At 51.0% G+C, this 21918-nt stretch overlaps 1 protein-coding gene across 2 annotated transcripts in view; it reads left to right on the top strand.

Annotated features, from left to right (window-relative positions):
- The first annotated feature begins 4158 nt into the window (after positions 1-4158).
- Positions 4159-21918, top strand: part of RAB3GAP2 (RAB3 GTPase activating non-catalytic protein subunit 2) — a 51640-nt gene continuing 33880 nt past the window's right edge. For both annotated transcript variants that reach the window (XM_066595090.1, XM_066595089.1), the window contains exons 1-5: positions 4159-4326; positions 9900-9964; positions 12685-12808; positions 13927-14008; positions 14792-14839. In XM_066595090.1, coding sequence (XP_066451187.1) covers positions 4230-4326; positions 9900-9964; positions 12685-12808; positions 13927-14008; positions 14792-14839 — 416 coding nt within the window. In that variant the 5' untranslated portion in view covers positions 4159-4229. The remainder of the gene's footprint in view (positions 4327-9899; positions 9965-12684; positions 12809-13926; positions 14009-14791; positions 14840-21918) is intronic.

Raw genomic sequence — 21918 nt, 5'->3', positions numbered from 1 at the left:
ACTGTGTGCAGTCTAGCGTGAGTTGCGTGAGATTCATGCTTGTCTTAATGAGGCTTTAAGACGTATATTTAAAAGGACCAGATTTGCCCGACATGAACATCTGTGGGGAAGTAATTGAGCCACAGACAATGATAGAGTACCTCAGGACCCCGGGAACGGTCAGGGCCTCGAATAACTGTACTTGAATAAACACTCCAACAATAAAAGGCAAAAATAGTATTCCAAGTGCAGGTAGCATTATAGATATATACAGACAGACTTGAAGATACGTACCTCCACACAGCGATCCCAGACTTCAGGACGCTTGGGCGTGAACAATTGGTAGAAGAAGAGTACCTCTACACTGAGCCTTGTGTAGGAAAGGCTTAAAGGGGATGTCTCGCGGCAGCAAGTGGGGGTATACACTTCTGTATGGCCATATTAATGCACTTTGTAATATACATCGTGCATTAAATATGAGCCATACAGAAGTTATTCACTTACCTGCTCCGTTGCTAGCGTCCTCGTCTCCATGGATTCGTCTAAAATCGCCGGCGGCTTGCTTTTTTAGACGCGCTTGCGCAGTCCTTTCTTCTGGTCTGAGCACGAGCCGCTTCAGCGTGCTCGCAGCTACAGCTCTTCTGCGTATGCGCAGATGAGCTGTAACTTCTCAGGAGCGCGCTGGAGCGGCCATTCTGTACCATCCTCTGTTAGAGGAAGGTGCAGAGCCGCCCAGCAGTCCGGAGAAGCCGCCCAGCTGTCCGGAGAATCCGCCCAGCTGTCCCGCCGTCCTGGTAAGTGATGGGCCGGGGGGGCTGCGGCTGCGCCGGGGGCGGGCTGCGCCGGGGGGGGGGGCTGCCGCTGTGATGGGGGGGCTGTCGCTGCGATGGGGGGGCTGCCGCTGCGATGGGGGGGCTGTCGCTGCGATGGGGGGGCTGTCGCTGCGATGGGGGGGCTGCCGCTGCGATGGGGGGGGCTGCCGCTGTGCCGGGGGGGGGGGGGGCTGCGCCGGTTACCTGCTGCCTGGCGGTGGGTGACTGGTCGGCCGTGTTCACTCCAGGGGTCCGGTCGGCGGCTGCGGGGCGTCTGGTTGTCAGGGAGACACAGCTGGTAGCGTCTCGGGAGCGCGCACGTCGGGCTACAGCAAGCGACGGGAAAAGAGCTGGCGGCCATCTTGGGAAAATTTTTATAAGTTGCTGAAATGCTGGAACGGTAAGTACAAACCAGCTAGAAAAGTCATTTACAGGGGGCTTAGTAATGTATGCTTAATTAGGGGGACTGGGCAATAAAAAAAAATCCACTCCTGCCTCGAGACATCTCCTTTAAGGCTGGCTCACACTCTCTCTCTCTCTCTCTGAGGCTCACTTACTGATCATGCAGATCCTTGCGCTCGGGAAATCTCTCCTCTTCCATCTTCAACACATAAGGGCTAAAGGTGCCCTCATGTACCTCTGTGCTTTCTCTAGCAGCTCTACAAGATGGAAGACTAGATGAAAGCCTTTTCCTGCTCTCAAGCACTCACATTTATAGCCTCACTCACACCATGTGACAGGACATAAACTGATACATTTACAGACAGTGGCCTCAGTAGTAATAGTGACACCTATATTGGCCCCTGTAGTAATAGTGTCCCCTACAGTCACCTATATCGGCCCCAGTAGTTATAGTGACCCCTATATTGGCCCCAGTAGTAATAGTGTCCCCTATATTGGCCCTAGTAGTAATAGCAACCCCCCACAGTGGCCTGAATAGTAATAGTGACCCCTATATTGGCCCCTGTCGTAATAGTGCCCCCACAGTGGCCTCAGTAGTAATAGTGACCCCCATATTGGCCCCAGTAGTAATAGTGCCCTCAACAGTAGCCCCCGTAGTAATAGTGTCCCCTATATTCGCCTCTGTCGTAATAGTGAACCCCACAGTGGCCCCAGTAGTAATAGTATCCCCTATATTGGCTCCAGTAATAATAATGTCCTCTATATTGGCCCCAGTAATAATAGTGTCCCCTATATTGGCCCCTGCAGTAATAGTGTCCCCCACAGTGGCCCCAGTAGTAATAGTGACCCCTATATTGGCCCCAGTAGTAATAGTGTCCCCTATATTGGCCCCAGAAGTAATAGTGTCCCCTATATTGGCCCCAGAAGTAATAGTGTCACCTATATTCACCCTAGTAGTAATAGTGTCCCCTATATTGGCCCCTGCAGTAATAGTGTCCCCTATATTGGCCCCTGTCTGTAGTAATAGTGTCCACTATATTGGCCCCAGTAGTAATAGTGTCCCCTATATCAGCCCCAGTAGTAAGTGTCCCCTATATTGGCCCCTGTAATAATAGTGGCCCCAGTTGTAATAGCGACCCCCCCAGTGGCCTCAGTAGTAATAGTGACTACGAATGTATAAATATCCTGGTAGTGACTGCCAACTTGTAACACCCCTGCTTGGGGTGCTGCAGGGAAATGGCTAACTACCTAAGCATACGGCTGGAGTTGGGAGGGTGTAGTGCATGGACCTGTCATGGTGGCACTTACCAACTCCTAGTCCCGGAAGGCGTTACCGCAGCAGTGGATAGGGCCAGTAGTCCTCACAATGAGGGGGGTAGTAGTTGTCAGTTCGTGACGACACCGTTCCACACTCCGGCATTCAGACACGGCGGATTAATAACACTGGACAAGTGTATAGTACCTCGGGTCCTCAGGAACGGTTGGGGCCCGGTAAAACTTTACTAATGACTTTTGAAACACGATACAAACAACTTCAGCAGGCAGAGTGTACAGCGCAGGTAGATTAGCTTTATTCAGAAACTTGACATGAAAGTCAATGGCCACAGAATGGCAGTAATCACCCCGCTCTCATAGACTTCAGCACGTGGGGGTTGAAGTTTAAAGGTGTACCTCTACACGGAGATCTATACTCCAGACGGCCGCATAGGAATCCTCAAACAGCCTGAGAGGTTTAGTAGACTTCTGCACTGATATTAGCTGTGTAAGCGCACAGTCACTAGTAGAGTTAGTTACTCACAAAGGCTCTCTGGGGATGGGACTTTTGGGGAAGAAACATTTAGGCTCACTCACTCACATGCGCTTCACATAAAGTCCGGCGGTTTGTCCGTCTCCTCCGTATTAGAGGCAAAGAAACCAGATGTGTCCCTGATCGGGGAAGAGGGAACATCCTCAGCTCCAGATGGAAGATCATCAACAACCCGTCCCGCTCTCTTACACCCCATTTGTCACCTCACTTGTACCACACGACACAGAAAGATACAGCAGAGCTGACAGGCAATGATTTTAACGGGGTTAACCCTTCAGACGCTGCAGCTGTGCAACACACATACAGAAAATAGAAAATAACAGCTTTGCACAGTGCATCCACATAAGGCAGACATGTATGACAGTTATGGAGGGGACCAGGATGGTGTTCTGGGACACTACAGGTGGAGGTGTGTGCGCCCACAGCAGCGGTTCCTCTCTTTTCCTCTTGCGGAACCAAAGCTGCGGCACCCCGGCTGATAAGCACTTTAATACCGCGTCCCAAAAGCATCGACGGGCGTCCCAAAAGCGGGACAAATGGCTGTCCCACCTGGAACCCTGGGCAAAGCTGGACACAGGGTCCCAAAGCGGGACTGTCCCGCCTAAGTTGGGACGTCTGGTCACATTACGTATATTACATACATAGAGCTACGTTGGGAGAAGCCAGGTAATTCTCAGTTTGGCTACAGGCCCCACGACTAGTAGACGCTACTAGCATTTAAGGGCACAATGGGCGTGGCTCTGTGTAAAAGGGGCGTTATCTAACATAAAAAGGGAATTTTCCCTCTTTTTGTCAGATGAGTGCAGAAATATTCAGGATATCTGGACTTCAGTCCATGAGTGAAAAGTGTGATAGATGAGTAAGGATATGTTTACAGCTGCAATTGAATGCTTCCATTCACTGTCAGCAAGTGCCCAATATTCTGTTTCCAGAACATCACAAAGCAGAACTTGGTACATTGTGTGTATTGGCAAATTTGCCAAGAAGAAAAATGGCGGGGAGGGGGCCAATCCCTTCCCGGTCATGTGACTTTCCTCCGTCGCCATGGAAATAAAAAAGCCGCAGAAGCCTGTACTGGGGGAGCGGGTGGTTGGCGCATGCGCAGACGGCTCCTGAGCTCACTGACAACTCACCAGGATGACGCACTTCCGGTGTAGCAGCGCCGCAGCTGACAGGGGTGACGGGAGCCGCTGCCAGGAGGCTGAGGGGAGCGGCGGCGGAGGAAGAGGATGGCCTGTACCCTGCTGGAGTTCTGCCGCTTCCAGGACATTAGGGGGGTCCGGGACTTCCTGTTCCCTCAACTCCGGGAGGAGAAGAAGAACTCCGGTCAGTGGCGCCCCCATTATGTCATGTTCCAGCTGTGGTGTGCTGCACCTCCCGTAGTATACCCTGGTGTTATATATATTGCACCCCCCCATATTATATCCACTGCACCCCCCCCCCCTCCAGTATTGTATACACTGCACCCCCCCCCCCTCCAGTATTGTATACACTGCAGCCCCCCCCTCCTCCTCCGGTATTGTATACACTGCAGCCCCCCCCCCCTCCTCCTCCGGTATTGTATACACTGCAGCCCCCCCCCCCTCCTCCTCCGGTATTGTATACACTGCACCCCCCCCCCCTCCAGTATTGTATACACTGCAGCCCCCCCCTCCTCCTCCGGTATTGTATACACTGCAGCCCCCCCCCCCTCCTCCTCCAGTATTGTATACACTGCAGCCCCCCCCTCCTCCTCCGGTATTGTATACACTGCAGCCCCCCCCCCCTCCTCCTCCAGTATTGTATACACTGCAGCCCCCCCCTCCTCCTCCGGTATTGTATACACTGCAGCCCCCCCCCCCTCCTCCTCCGGTATTGTATACACTGCAGCCCCCCCCCTCCAGTATTGTATACACTGCAGCCCCCCCCTCCTCCTCCGGTATTGTATACACTGCAGCCCCCCCTCCTCCGGTATTGTATACACTGCAGCCCCCCCCCCCTCCAGTATTGTATACACTGCAGCCCCCCCCCCTCCTCCTCCGGTATTGTATACACTGCAGCCCCCCCCCATCTCCGGTATTGTATACACTGCAGCCCCCCCCCCTCCAGTATTGTATACACTGCAGCCCCCCCCTCCAGTACTGTATACACTGCAGCCCCCCCTCTCCAGTATTGTATACACTGCAGCCCCCCCTCTCCAGTATTGTATACACTGCAGCCCCCCCCTCCAGTATTGTATACACTGCAGCCCCCCCCCTCCAGTATTGTATACACTGCAGCCCCCCCCTCTCCAGTATTGTATACACTGCAGCCCCCCCCCTCTCCAGTATTGTATACACTGCAGCCCCCCCCTCTCCAGTATTGTATACACTGCAGCCCCCCCCCCTCTCCAGTATTGTATACACTGCAGCCCCCCCCCTCTCCAGTATTGTATACACTGCAGCCCCCCCCTCTCCAGTATTGTATACACTGCAGCCCCCCCCTCTCCAGTATTGTATACACTGCAGCCCCCCCCCTCTCCAGTATTGTATACACTGCAGCCCCCCCCCCTCTCCAGTATTGTATACACTGCAGCCCCCCCCCCTCTCCAGTATTGTATACACTGCAGCCCCCCCCCTCTCCAGTATTGTATACACTGCAGCCCCCCCCTCTCCAGTATTGTATACACTGCAGCCCCCCCTCTCCAGTATTGTATACACTGCAGCCCCCCCCTCTCCAGTATTGTATACACTGCAGCCCCCCCCCTCTCCAGTATTGTATACACTGCAGCCCCCCCCCCTCTCCAGTATTGTATACACTGCACCCCCCCTCTCCAGTATTGTATACACTGCACCCCCCCTCTCCAGTATTGTATACACTGCACCCCCCCCCCTCTCCAGTATTGTATACACTGCACCCCCCCCTCTCCAGTATTGTATACACTGCACCCCCCCTCTCCAGTATTGTATACACTGCACCCCCCCCTCCAGTATTGTATACACTGCAGCCCCCCCCTCCAGTATTGTATACACTGTACCCCCTCTCCAGTATTGTATACACTGCACCCCCTCTCCAGTATTGTATACACTGCACCCCCTCTCCAGTATTGTATACACTGCACCCCCCCCCCCTCTCCAGTATTGTATACACTGCACCCCCCCCCCTCTCCAGTATTGTATACACTGCACCCCCCCCCCTCTCCAGTATTGTATACACTGCACCCCCCCTCTCCAGTATTGTATACACTGCACCCCCCCCTCTCCAGTATTGTATACACTGCACCCCCCCTCTCCAGTATTGTATACACTGCACCCCCCCTCTCCAGTATTGTATACACTGCACCCCCCCTCTCCAGTATTGTATACACTGCACCCCCCCTCTCCAGTATTGTATACACTGCACCCCCTCTCCAGTATTGTATACACTGCACCCCCCCTCTCCAGTATTGTATACACTGCACCCCCCCTCTCCAGTATTGTATACACTGCACCCCCCCCTCTCCAGTATTGTATACACTGCACCCCCCCTCTCCAGTATTGTATACACTGCAGCCCCCTCTTCTCCAGTATTGTATACACTGCAGCCCCCTCTTCTCCAGTATTGTATACACTGCAGCCCCCTCTTCTCCAGTATTGTATACACTGCAGCCCCCCCCCCTCCTCCGGTATTGTATACACTGCACCCCCCCCCCCCCCGGTATTGTATACACTGCACCCCCCCCCCCCCGGTATTGTATACACTGCACCCCCCCCTCTCCAGTATTGTATACACTGCACCCCCCCCTCTCCAGTATTGTATACACTGCACCCCCCCTCTCCAGTATTGTATACACTGCAGCCCCCTCTTCTCCAGTATTGTATACACTGCAGCCCCCCCCCTCCTCCGGTATTGTATACACTGCACCCCCACCCCCCCCGGTATTGTATACACTGCACCCCCCCCCCCCCCCGGTATTGTATACACTGCACCCCCCCCCCCCCCCCCCGGTATTGTATACACTGCACCCCCCCCCAGTATTGTATACACTGCAGCCCTCCCCCTCCTCCGGTATTGTATACACTGTGGCGAGTGCCGTTTGGTTCGCTTCATTGTTTCGCTTTCAGTTCTTCTGTTCCATCACAAGAACCCAAAAAGGAAAGCTGGATGGCGCTGGGCGAGCCCTCGCTGACTGTTATGGGGTCTCTTCAGCTCCCATCATGCCCTGGACAATATAGCGCAGCGTGCCACGCTATTGTATCCAGGATCATCTTCTGGATCTGGGTGGAGCCTCCTACACGGGGGTTAGCTGGAACCATCCCATAAAGGGGTGACGGGTGTAGCGGGACTAAAGAGCACGGAGTAGCCCCGCAACCTCTTATAGGTCAGTAGGGTCACGGGGTCATGGGGGAGTCGCAGTCTGGGATTGTGTTGCAGGCTGAGGGTCACGGCACCCGGTGATTCGGACCACAACCCTAGCCTGCCTTAATGGGAGCGTATGGTTGGTGGAGCCCCCACTGATCCTGAGAATGAAGGGGCTCCAGGGTGGATTCGGGGGGCCCACTTGTGTGGCATCTTGGGTTCAGAGCCCCTAATAACGGATCCCTTGTGTGGCATCTTGGTGACGGAGCTTTTTTGCTTTTTTTCCATTTTAGTTTTTTCCTCCTCCTTTATTTCTCCGCCGCCGCCGCTGTCTGGGGGCTCGTTGTTGTTTTTTGCGGGATGAGTTGTAGTTTTCACTGCTGCCATTTATTGTACTGAAGAATTTTTTAAAAATTCTAAGCGGAGAAAAATGGGGAAAAAACCCGACATTCCACCATCTTTCAGTGCATCTTGTTTCTACGGCGCGCAAACTGCCACAAAAATGACCCGATCACTTCATTCTATGGGTCAGTCCGATTACTGCGATACCAAACTTGTAGGGTTTTTTTTTTTTTTTGCTGTATTGCTTGTATTTAATATATAAGATATTTAATTTTTTAAAAATTCTTCTTTGTGTCCATTTTCTGCGCACAATTCCTTTATTCTTCCGCCGACGTCGCTGTGTTGGGGCTCACATAGTGCCGTACGTCCTGTCGTTTCCGTTGGTACCATTTTCGCATACAGTTGACTTTCCGATCGCTTTTTATGACATTTTTTCTCGGAGACAGGGTGACCAAAAAGTGCATTTCGGACGTTCTTTATTTTTTTTTTCGGCCCACGTTCACCGTGCGGGGTAAACAATACATTACTTTGATAGATTGGACTCTTACGGATGCAGCCATACCAAACACGTATTTTTGGTTTGTTATTTTTATTTTTTTTTTTTATTTTTTTTACTTTTTAAAAATAATTACTAAAACTTTATTGATCTCACTTTTACACTTTCTTTTAGTCCTCCTAGGGGACCACAACCAGCGATGCTTTAATCGCTCCTGCAGTGTGATGTAACGCTATAGCATTACGTCATACTGTTTTTTGACAGGCAGTCTATCAAGCTACCCCACGGCTGCCATGACACCTGCACGGTTACCCCGATCTCACCGTGGGGAGGGGGGGGGCCGTACGGTACCCCCGAACACCGGGGAATTTAAATACCGCTGTCAGAATTGACAGCGGCATTTAAAGGGTTAATAAGCAGCTAATGCCCGCGCTGTATAGAGGGAGATAGCGGCGCTACAACAGCAGGACGTAAAAACTATATTGGGCCGTCACTAAGGGGTTAAGATTCACCCACACAATGCAGTCCTCCCCGCTGCGGGAGCGCCGCGTCTTACCAGCCAGATCCGCGTCCCGGTGACTCACAGCCGTCCTATAATTAGTCGCTGCGCACGCGGCCCCGTGGCAGGCAATGTGATGCCGAGCGATGGCTTTATAGCACCTTGATGGGCTGAAGAGCAGCTGACGGTCAGCGGCGCCGCGGATCCTACGGGAGACCTGAGGTTGTTGCATCACTGCTACAAGGAGACGGATGCTGGAAAGGTCAGACGGGAGCGACGTGCGCGGGATGTGACGGCAGCGGGGCGGCTCCTGCAGGGACCGGGATCCTTCTGTGTACTGAACAGACACTTTATTAGAGCCCCCGGCCCTGGCACGATTGGCGCTCCCCTGTACGGTAATTTCCCCCGTGTCCCCGGAGCATAAAATCACGTGACAAGTTTTCCGCGGATCAGTTTCAGTGTGAATCCACATTAGATGGGAAAATCCAGCGATCTGAGTGACGTCCAACGAGGCCGGTCATCAGTGCTGGACTAGCCGGGGGGGGCGGGGTTTCATGTAAAAGTCTGGAGAGTATACCGAGAATGGTACGATAAAGGAAAACATCCAGTGGAAGGGGATCCTGCGGGCGGAAACAACTCATCACTGAAAGGGGTCGGAGGAGGATGTCAGGAATCATGCTTGTGGTGATATAATATTGGTAGATCACACATTTTTTATGTGTAAGCTATTCTCTCTGTAATCAGCCACCCATGCCTGGGCAGAGCTCTCTCTAAGGGCTTATTCACACAAACTCATTTGTGCCTCGTGTTGTAGTTGTCCGTGCCATACGCAGCGAATAGAACCCATCGGTATCAGTGGGTTTGTCACATGAGCGGGTCTTGTCTGTACATTTTGTTCATGCAGCCAGACCATAATGCAGATGAAACCAATGTGACTTAATTGTCCATTGAAGACCATGGGAGCCGCTTGCCATAAATACAGTAAAACACAACGCCAACCGCCCATATACGCTGCGCAGATCCAGTGCCACCCGTGTGAAGCCGCAGACACATGATGGTATTAGCTGCCTGCCGGCTCCCACATGGGGGTCCCCTCCGTCGTCTTCGGCCCATATAGGAGGCACAGGATCTAGTGGCGGGACGGGGTGACCCTTTCCCGTGAAGTGCGCGTTCGCACGTGTTCGCTTGGTGTTCGCGGTCTCTTGTACCTTCCAGACGGATGTTTTTTGTTTTCTTTCTTTAACTTTTGTGTTTTGTTTTTCCCAGATTTATCCGGCTGGGAGAATGAAGACTGGGGGTCCTGGGAAGACCATGAGAGCAAAGAGCCGCCGGTAAGTCCTTCCATCCTCGTCCCGTATGGCGTTATCAGCAGCTCTGCAGCCTAAACAGACGCCGGATTATCAGGGTTTCTGGACTCATTAATGGGATTTGACTCCCTAGAGTTATGCTCCTGCAGTAAGGGGGGCTTCACTCTTTGAGGGTCAGTGATTGGCGTTGTGCCGCTCATGTGGTGGTCCCTGCGGAGCCCCCCATGGCTGCCCGCTGCTTTATCTGCACCAGCCGCCTGCAGCCTTTCACCCGGTTGTTGTAAAGACATCCGTCCATTTAGCGTATCCGAGTTATCGTTCCATACGAGGAGCCGCCAGCCGATGACCAGCGCTGCCATTTTCCTTCCTCTCTCTGTTTTCACCTCCTACTGCTGACCTTGTCTGGATTCTCTCCTCCATGTTGTCCCGAGCCGGAGACGCCACGCGTACCTAACTGGATGGACTGCCAGCGCCGCACTTCGGCACGCAGGCGACATCGTTGTGTCTATAGAGAACTGAAGAAACGTCGCTGCGTGTGGTGGAAGGGTTAAATCCAGGACCTCAATGCAATAATAGCAGTAGGTGATTTAAAGGGGTCTTCCAGGGAATACTACTGATGACCCATCCTCAGATAGGTCACCAATAGTTGATCAGGCGTGGTCTGTCTCTTGGGTCCCCGACCGATCAGCTGAGCACCGAAAATACACAGAGGCCGGGATGGAAGCCTCCGTGCCGACCTCCCATCTAGTGGCCGGCGCTTGTAACTGCAGGAACGGCTTGTGTTGCTTTCAATGAGAGCCGTGCCTGCAGTTACAAGCGCCGGCCACTACATAGGAGGTCTGTGCCGAAGCTTCTGCTCCGACCTCTGTGTGTTTGTAGCGCTGACAGCATGCACCCACTCAGCTGATCGGCTTGGGTCCAGAGCGACGAACCCCGGCCGATCACCTATTTATGACCTATCCTGATAAGTCATCAATAGTAATCTCCCCAGAAAACCCCTTTAATCCAGCGTAAATACATTTTTGTTTATGTTCTCAACTGGAACATAGAAATAAACCGCGATCCAAGCAAAAGAACTGAAAACCGGCAGCGGCGCGTCGTGTCTGTTGGTCACATGACCTGTTTGCTTTCAATGGAAAATCCAATTCAGATACAAATACAGTTTCAGTATAAATACAGGAAATCCTCCTAGAATTCAGACGGGAACCTCGTATTTAATGTTAAAATCCAAAAGGCGCCTCCTCGGAGAGCCGTCTTGTACGATTACCCCCCCCCCCCCTCCCTGCACTTATTACCCCTTCCTGGGTTCATCATTTAATAATGCCTTCCTGTTATCGGCTACAATATGAGCGGCGAGGTTAGGGGGCGACTCTGGTGACCCTGTAGTTTTATCCCATCAGTAGCGCTTAACCCTGGTTAGTCCTACCGGCTCTACTAGTATGATGCGGCTGCGGGTAACATGCAGGTACCAGGTGTATCCACGCGGAATACAGAAGGGTCTTTGTGTGGAAGCAGAGTGACCCCGACTGACGGACAATTGGGATGCATCGGAGCTGCAGTCTGTATCGGTGCGGGTTCCCCTCAAAAAGCAATCGTCAATAAACCTTCCTTCTTGTTGAATACATTAGTGTTTGGGCGTGAAATGTATCTGCGCTCCCACCGAGCGTGTAGATGCCTGCCAGGAGCCGGAGGATCTGCGGGCTCCGCGCCATTAATCATTTTTCTTGCAATCACAAAAAATAGTTTCCACAAATCTGCAGCGGGGTCCGTAACGGATTCACGGAGTCTTTCTGTAGAATTATACTGGTGAAGCGAATGCGACGATCGCCCGGTCATGTGGCATCGCTGTGTCTACGCCCAAGTAGGAAGCGCAGCGCCAATGTAGTCCTTCAGCTGCCCACTCCATGCGTTTCCAGATTCCCGGAGCCGATGGCATCGGTCAGAAACACGGAGCGACAGACCGCGGAGGAGGAGAGAATGAAGGCAAGATACAAAGCGTGTTGTTGGCTCCCTCTGCTCTTGGCACATGTATGTAACGTTGGCTGGACGAGCTGATGGACCCGACCGGCTGTCCTTAGATGCTCTGAGGGACTCCACCGGCCATGTTCCTCTCTCCACTTACGGTGTTGGCGCCGCAGGGCGCGGTCCTGGCCTCTGGAGGGGTAAGCTCTGCTGGCATCACACAGTCACCCCAGAGGCTGTACCACCACCCAGACTTAGTCCTGTTGCATTACACAAGCCGGGATGTAGCCGTATTGGTGAAGGTTGGGTGACAAACCCTCAAGGAGTGAAGTAAAGGCACGTTTTCTTCTTTTAAAGGGGAAATGCTCCTTAAAGTGACCCTGCGGTCCCAGGAGGGGGAGAATTATATAATCTGGGGTCGTCCTTGCTTCGGTTCGGCCGCCGATCTGCTTCCTGCAGCTCCCAGCATGGGCACGGCGGGCCTGTCACTCCTCAATGCAGCAGTAGTCGGGCAGTGTGTGCTGCTTTCTGATTGGCCAGCGCTGCTCACATGAGCAATGGTGGCCAGTCAGAGCAGCATGCGGACTACCAATGTACCATCAGGGCTTTGATGTGCATTAAGTAGCTAAGAATTGCTGCTGCCATCTTGCTAGTACGAAGAGGGGCCTCCGACATGGAGTTGTTGGCGGCGTTTCTGGCCGTCCGCAGCCGCCGCGCTTCGTGCACTTTAGTACTTTGTGGTGTGCGCTGCGTTCTATTAATGTCTCCTGTATTCTGCACAGGCGGAGGAAGACGTCTCCAGTAAAGCTCCTTCTGTCTACTGGCTGCAGGACTGCGTCTTGTCCCTGTCGCCCACCAACGACCTGATGGTGATCGCCCACGAGCAGAAAGCCGTGTTTTTAGCACGTAAGATGAAGGGGGCGTCTGTCTCACCTCCTCCGCTCTCTTACTCATGTTAAACCTAAGCTCTATCTTGTCGACTTTTCTTCTGTGCATCTCTCTTCAGTCTTCTGTTTGCTGTTATCAGCCGTTCCAGTAGAGCCTAACCGTAGTGCAAATGTGTGAGGAAGTGCCGACCGTTACCTGCGCCCTCTGATCATGTATATCCAGTACTGAAAACCTGCAGACGCTTGCCTACATGTCCGGGTGGTCTCAGGAGACCCTCGTATAACGCTGCTGCACGTTGACAGATAACGGTTTTAGGTATAACGGCCCTTTAAACCACTACTTCCTGCCTTGTGCTGGCGGTAGGCTCCGCCCCCAGCAGCCGGTGACCTCCTCTCCCCCGTGGTACCTCTACGTGTGACCCTTGTAATCTCTGGGGACACGTATTCTCCGGTAACCACTCTGCGTTCCTATAATGCAGATATTAAACCGCTCTTTCCTGCAGGCGGGGATATAGTTAGTCCGACCCCCTGGAAGGTAGAAGGGGTTAACCAGCGCTGTCGCTCATCTTCACCGAGGGCCGCATCGGCATCATGGTTGCCTTCTAAGGGCTGTTTATAAGGGCTCATTCACACGGGTGCGGACAGCTTAAACACCATTGATTTGCATCGCGGTATTCGGACACTTTTGATGTGGATTTGAAACCAACGTCACCCTTACATTTGAAAAGGTCAAATTGGCACAAATGACGTGGATGTTGCGGATTCTGGTGTGGATCTGCAGGTCCCGATGACGGTACCCGAACAGGCTATTAGTTTCAGGTGCTTCACCTGCTGTGAGGGGCCGCGGTCGCCTACTGACAGAAGGCTATAATTTTATGCTGCTGCTGCACGGAGCCCGTGCAGCAGCGATGCACATTTACTGGGCAGTCGCAGAGGGGTTAAGATATTCTATGCTAATGTGAAGTGCTACAAGTGATCGTATTAGAGCCTTAAGGAGGACTTTGTTTTCATATGTATATAATTCGTTGCCCCCTGCCGTTCTTGGGGTGGGCTGCTCTATGAATTTAGTAACGGACCACACTACTTTCTGGCTGTTATCTTCTGTCTTTAACTTATTGCTTTGACCTGATTCTGCAGCTAAATGGAAAGCGGATGGGAAAGGCCGGGAGGAGATGCAGTACGAAGCGGTCTGGAGCGGCCCGCTAAACGTGGAGGAGAAGTAGGTTGCAGCAAATCATTGTGACTTGCATCACATAGCGGCATCACAGCTTGTTGGTCTATTACCTTGTTGCCTGGAAACGCCAACAAGCTGCTGATGACGGATCTTGTATTACTAGTTGTGGATAGTCCTCTAAGTCTGACTGTTGGGGGGGCTCGTTAACACCTTAATGCCCCCTGCCCGGGTTGTTAAAAGAAGAAAGTCCAGAGCAAGTATTTCAGCGGACTGTTGGAGGACATCCCCGATCCATCTGTTACTGACTTATAATCACAATAGTCCTTACAAGGCCGACCGGTTTATCAGCGGCTTCCTGCTGATGTCATGTAGGGGGGTGTTCACATGGGATGAATTACAGTGCGGCTCCGTGTCACAATCCGCAGCATTTAAAGCAGATTATGTTGTGGATTTTCTGCACCAAATCCGCTACATGTGAACACGGCGTTTAATGGCAGACCAAGTCATAGAAAAAGGGATGGGGCTCACATCCACGTATCACACACTGATCTGTAGCTTCTCGCAGTGTCATGGACAGGAGCTTCGTTACATTGTGATCATTGTTTGAGCTCACCAGCCACTTCACAGCGACCTCTTTTTATTGGGTCCCTATGTTAGTGGACACACCGCCACAATGCTGCACCCACAGGGGGCGCCCACGTACTATCCCAACACCACCGCTACTGCCAGGCTCAACCCCTCCACACCGTGTGAGCAGACCTCTAGAACTTACCTGTAGGTTACAGCTGCCTTATGTATATCTAATCCTGCCTACTCTTTGCCTTGCAGTGAGTTCATCAGCAGCGCTCTGTGCATCCCGCTGGCCAGCCAGAAAAGGTAATACTGAACATGTCAGACAACCCTGCATCTCCTGCAGCGGTCAGGGCGTGGGTGTGGGGGGGATAGCAACGAAAAGTCACAAGTAGCAAATCTGTGTGCAACGTATACAGTGTATAGAAGCTGCCAGGCAGCCGACATTGTAGGAGCCCCATATAAGGTGTGCGTTACCTGCTATAAGGTGATATATTGTACATACCCTTCTATTGGCACACCATATAGCGCATGTGTTACCTGCTATAAGGTGATATATTGTACATACCCTTCTATTGGCACACCATATAGCGCATGTGTTACCTACTATAAGGTGATATATTGTACATACCCTTCTATTGGCACACCATATAGCGCATGTGTTACCTGCTATAAGGTGATATATTGTACATACCCTTCTATTGGCACACCATATAGCGCATGTGTTACCTGCTATAAGGTGATATATTGTAGGTGCAGCATTGCCTTTGCATTATATGTATGTAGGTATATAGGACAGTAATCGGCACCCGCAGTGTTTTCTCTGTGATGCAACCATTCCCTTGTACCATTACGCACAATCTGACATCAGAAGGCCGGCCGTTACTACTAACGGGGATGATAAGACTACTGGTTGTCACTACCGGAGAGCCGCTCCAGTAAGGCAGACTCGAGCTGCGCCCACCAGGATCAGCGTTATGTGCTAGAAAGCCTGGAATCAAGTTTTAAAACTTAGTTTTCTCCAGGTCTAAGCCTCGGGCCTCCCTCACACCGGCGTTGCACTAAACGCTGTACAAGGCTCCCATTCATTTCAATAGGGCTGCTCACACAAGGCTGAAAACGCAATGCTGCGCTCTGACAGGGATGCATGTTCTAGTTTTGAACTTTTCAGCCCTGTGTCTCCCATTGAAATGAATGGGGAGCAGCTTCAGCGCTGCCGAAAACGCGGCACAACTTGGTATCACACTTCTGGTAGCACTAAACGCCCTAGCTACGCTGCCGGAGTCAGTACTCGCCTCGCAGGTGATGTCGCTGTCCCCGCCGGTGATGTCGCTGTCCCCGCCGGCGCTCTCAAGACTTGTCAGCTTTCAGAGGAACTTTAGTTGATAACGGAGATTCTAAATCCCCGCCTCCAGCGAGAGATTGTTCTGATTCGCTGAGTGACAACCGCCTGAGCCAATCAGAGCCAGTGCTGGATGCGCCCAATCACAGCCATTCATTCAATGAATGAATGAATGAATGAATGAATAGCTATGATTGGACGCATCCAGCGCTGGCTCTGATTGGCTCAGGCGGCTGTCACTCAGCCAATCACAGCAATCTGCTGGCTTCACAAGGTCCCAACAGCGGCGCTAGGGACAGCGGCTTCACCTGCCAGGCGAGTATTGTGCTTTTTTTAATTTTTTTTAATTTATTTATTTTTTTAAATCTGCAACCTTGGCTGCATTTTCATCTGTGCAGTAAAGGTGGAATCTGCAGTAAATGCTGCGTTTATCCGAACGCCTATCTGAGGAGGCCTTATGCCACACATTGTGTTCTCTCATCATCTGACTCTTTGGGGTCGGTCTACTAGGCATCTGCTAACTGATCAAAATGATATCTTCACTGCAAAGTATCAATGTGCTGCATTCATTAATGCATGGGTGGCCATATCTGTTGCATGTATAGACGTGGTCACAGATGCAACAGACATGGCCACCCATGCACTACTGTGTGCAGCACCCCCTGCATCTATTATATGTATAGACGTGGTCACTGATGCAGGAGGTGCTGCACACAGTAATGCATGGGTGCTCATATATATTACATGTATAGACGTGGTCACTGGTGCAGGAGGTGCTGCACACAGTAATGCATGGGTGGCCATATCTATTACATGTATAGACGTGGTCACTAGTGCAGGAGGTGCTGCACACGGTAATGCATGGGTGGCCATATATATTACATGTATAGACGTGGTCACTGGTGCAGGAGGTGCTGCACACGGTAATGCATGGGTGCTCATATATATTACATGTATAGATGTGGTCACTGGTGCAGGAGGTGCTGCACACGGTAATGCATGGGTGCTCATATCTATTACATGTATAGACGTGGTCACTGGTGCAGGAGGTGCTGCACACAGTAATGCATGGGTGGCCATATATATTACATGTATAGACGTGGTCACTGGTGCAGGAGGTGCTGCACACAGTAATGCATGGGTGGCCATATATATTACATGTATAGACGTGGTCACTAGTGCAGGAGGTGCTGCACACGGTAATGCATGGGTGGCCATATATATTACATGTATAGACGTGGTCACTGGTGCAGGAGGTGCTGCACACGGTAATGCATGGGTGCTCATATATATTACATGTATAGATGTGGTCACTGGTGCAGGAGGTGCTGCACACGGTAATGCATGGGTGCTCATATCTATTACATGTATAGACGTGGTCACTGGTGCAGGAGGTGCTGCACACAGTAATGCATGGGTGCTCATATATATTACATGTATAGACGTGGTCACTGGTGCAGGAGGTGCTGCACACAGTAATGCATGGGTGCTCATATATATTACATGTATAGACATGGTCACTGGTGCGGGAGGTGCTGCACACAGTAATGCATGGGTACTCATATATATTACATGTATAGACGTGGTCACTGGTACGGGAGGTGCTGCACACAGTAATGCATGGGTGGCCATATCTATTACATGTATAGACGTGGTCACTGGTGCTGCACACAGTAATGCATGGGTGGCCATATCTATTACATGTATAGACGTGGTCACTGGTGCAGGAGGTGCTGCACACAGTAATGCATGGGTGGCCATATCTATTACATGTATAGACGTGGTCACTGGTGCAGGAGGTGCTGCACACAGTAATGCATGGGTGGCCATATATATTACATGTATAGACGTGGTCACTGATGCAGGAGGTGCTGCACACGGTAATGCATGGGTGCTCATATATATTACATGTATAGACGTGGTCACTGGTGCAGGAGGTGCTGCACACAGTAATGCATGGGTGGCCATATATATTACATGTATAAACGTGGTCACTGGTGCAGGAGGTGCTGCACGCGGTAATGCATGGGTGCTCATATATATTACATGTATAGACGTGATCACTGGTGCAGGAGGTGCTGCACACAGTAATGCATGGGTGGCCATATATATTACATGTATAGACGTGGTCACTGGTGCAGGAGGTGCTGCACACAGTAATGCATGGGTGGCCATATCTATTACATGTATAGACGTGGTCACTGATGCAGGAGGTGCTGCACACGGTAATGCATGGGTGCTCATATATATTACATGTATAGACGTGGTCACTGATGCAGGAGGTGCTGCACACAGTAATGCATGGGTGCTCATATATATTACATGTATAGACATGGTCACTGGTGCAGGAGGTGCTGCACACAGTAATGCATGGGTGGCCATATCTATTACATGTATAGACGTGGTCACTGGTGCAGGAGGTGCTGCACACAGTAATGCATGGGTGGCCATATATATTACATGTATAGATGTGGTCACTGGTGCAGGAGGTGCTGCACACGGTAATGCATGGGTGGCCATATCTATTACATGTATAGACGTGGTCACTGGTGCAGGAGGTGCTGCACACGGTAATGCATGGGTGCTCATATATATTACATGTATAGACGTGGTCACTGGTGCGGGAGGTGCTGCACACAGTAATGCATGGGTGGCCATATATATATTACATGTATAGACGTGGTCACTGGTACAGGAGGTGCTGCACACAGTAATGCATGGGTGCTCATATATATTACATGTATAGACGTGGTCACTGGTGCAGGAGGTGCTGCACACAGTAATGCATGGGTGCTCATATATATTACATGTATAGACGTGGTCACTGGTGCAGGAGGTGCTGCACACAATAATGCATGGGTGCTCATATATATTACATGTATAGACATGGTCACTGGTGCGGGAGGTGCTGCACACAGTAATGCATGGGTGCTCATATATATTACATGTATAGACGTGGTCACTGGTACGGGAGGTGCTGCACACAGTAATGCATGGGTGGCCATATCTATTACATGTATAGACGTGGTCACTGGTGCTGCACACAGTAATGCATGGGTGGCCATATCTATTACATGTATTGACGTGGTCACTGGTGCAGGAGATGCTGCACACAGTAATGCATGGGTGGCCATATCTATTACATGTATAGACGTGGTCACTGGTGCAGGAGGTGCTGCACACAGTAATGCATGGGTGGCCATATATATTACATGTATAGACGTGGTCACTGGTGCAGGAGGTGCTGCACACGGTAATGCATGGGTGCTCATATATATTACATGTATAGACGTGGTCACTGATGCAGGAGGTGCTGCACACGGTAATGCATGGGTGCTCATATATATTACATGTATAGACGTGGTCACTGGTGCAGGAGGTGCTGCACACAGTAATGCATGGGTGGCCATATATATTACATGTATAGACGTGGTCACTGGTGCAGGAGGTGCTGCACACGGTAATGCATGGGTGGCCATATCTATTACATGTATAGACGTGGTCACTGGTGCAGGAGGTGCTGCACACGGTAATGCATGGGTGCTCATATATATTACATGTATAGACGTGGTCACTGATGCAGGAGGTGCTGCACACGGTAATGCATGGGTGCTCATATATATTACATGTATAGACGTGATCACTGGTGCAGGAGGTGCTGCACACAGTAATGCATGGGTGGCCATATATATTACATGTATAGACGTGGTCACTGGTGCAGGAGGTGCTGCACACAGTAATGCATGGGTGGCCATATCTATTACATGTATAGACGTGGTCACTGATGCAGGATGTGCTGCACACGGTAATGCATGGGTGCTCATATATATTACATGTATAGACGTGGTCACTGGTGCAGGAGGTGCTGCACACAGTAATGCATGGGTGGCCATATCTATTACATGTATAGACGTGGTCACTGGTGCAGGAGGTGCTGCACACAGTAATGCATGGGTGGCCATATATATTACATGTATAGACGTAGTCACTGGTGCAGGAGGTGCTGCACACAGTAATGCATGGGTGGCCATATCTATTACATGTATAGACGTGGTCACTGGTGTTGCACACAGTAATGCATGGGTGGCCATATCTATTACATGTATAGACGTGGTCACTGGTGCAGGAGGTGCTGCACACGGTAATGCATGGGTGCTCATATATATTACATGTATAGACGTGGTCACTGGTGCAGGAGGTGCTGCACACGGTAATGCATGGGTGCTCATATCTATTACATGTATAGACGTGGTCACTGGTGCAGGAGGTGCTGCACACGGTAATGCATGGGTGCTCATATATATTACATGTATAGATGTGGTCACTGGTGCAGGAGGTGCAGCACACGGTAATGCATGGGTGCTCATATATATTACATGTATAGATGTGGTCACTGGTGCAGGAGGTGCTGCACACGGTAATGCATGGGTGGCCATATATATTACATGTATAGACGTGGTCACTGGTGCAGGAGGTGCTGCACACGGTAATGCATGGGTGCTCATATATATTACATGTATAGATGTGGTCACTGGTGCAGGAGGTGCTGCACACGGTAATGCATGGGTGCTCATATCTATTACATGTATAGACGTGGTCACTGGTGCAGGAGGTGCTGCACACAGTAATGCATGGGTGGCCATATCTATTACATGTATAGACGTGGTCACTGGTGCTGCACACAGTAATGCATGGGTGGCCATATCTATTACATGTATAGACGTGGTCACTGGTGCAGGAGGTGCTGCACACGGTAATGCATGGGTGGCCATATATATTACATGTATAGATGTGGTCACTGGTGCAGGAGGTGCTGCACACGGTAATGCATGGGTGGCCATATATATTACATGTATAGATGTGGTCACTGGTGCAGGAGGTGCTGCACACGGTAATGCATGGGTGCTCATATCTATTACATGTATAGACGTGGTCACTGGTGCAGGAGGTGCTGCACACGGTAATGCATGGGTGGCCATATATATTACATGTATAGACGTGGTCACTGGTGCAGGAGGTGCTGCACACGGTAATGCATGGGTGCTCATATATATTACATGTATAGACGTGGTCACTGGTGCAGGAGGTGCTGCACACGGTAATGCATGGGTGCTCATATATATTACATGTATAGACGTGGTCACTGGTGCAGGAGGTGCTGCACACAGTAATGCATGGGTGGCCATATCTATTACATGTATAGACGTGGTCACTGGTGCAGGAGGTGCTGCACACAGTAATGCATGGGTGGCCATATCTATTACATGTATAGACGTGGTCACTGGTGCTGCACACAGTAATGCATGGGTGGCCATATCTATTACATGTATAGACGTGGTCACTGGTGCAGGAGGTGCTGCACACAGTAATGCATGGGTGGCCATATCTATTACATGTATAGATGTGGTCACTGGTGCAGGAGGTGCTGCACACGGTAATGCATGGGTGCTCATATCTATTACATGTATAGACGTGGTCACTGGTGCAGGAGGTGCTGCACACAGTAATGCATGGGTGGCCATATCTATTACATGTATAGACGTGGTCACTGGTGCAGGAGGTGCTGCACACGGTAATGCATGGGTGGCCATATCTATTACATGTATAGACGTGGTCACTGGTGCAGGAGGTGCTGCACACGGTAATGCATGGGTGCTCATATATTACATGTATAGACGTGGTCACTGGTGCAGGAGGTGCTGCACACGGTAATGCATGGGTGCTCATATATATTACATGTGTAGATGTGGTCACTGGTGCAGGAGGTGCTGCACACGGTAATGCATGGGTGCTCATATATATTACACGTATAGACGTGGTCACTGGTGCAGGAGGTGCTGCACACGGTAATGCATGGGTGCTCATATATTACATGTATAGACGTGGTCACTGGTGCAGGAGGTGCTGCACACGGTAATGCATGGGTGCTCATATATATTACATGTGTAGATGTGGTCACTGGTGCAGGAGGTGCTGCACACGGTAATGCATGGGTGCTCATATATATTACACGTATAGACGTGGTCACTGGTGCAGGAGGTGC

This window comes from Eleutherodactylus coqui, chromosome 3, assembly GCF_035609145.1.
Source record: "Eleutherodactylus coqui strain aEleCoq1 chromosome 3, aEleCoq1.hap1, whole genome shotgun sequence".
NCBI lineage: Eukaryota > Metazoa > Chordata > Amphibia > Anura > Eleutherodactylidae > Eleutherodactylus > Eleutherodactylus coqui.
This window is presented reverse-complemented; position numbering and strand designations above follow the sequence as displayed.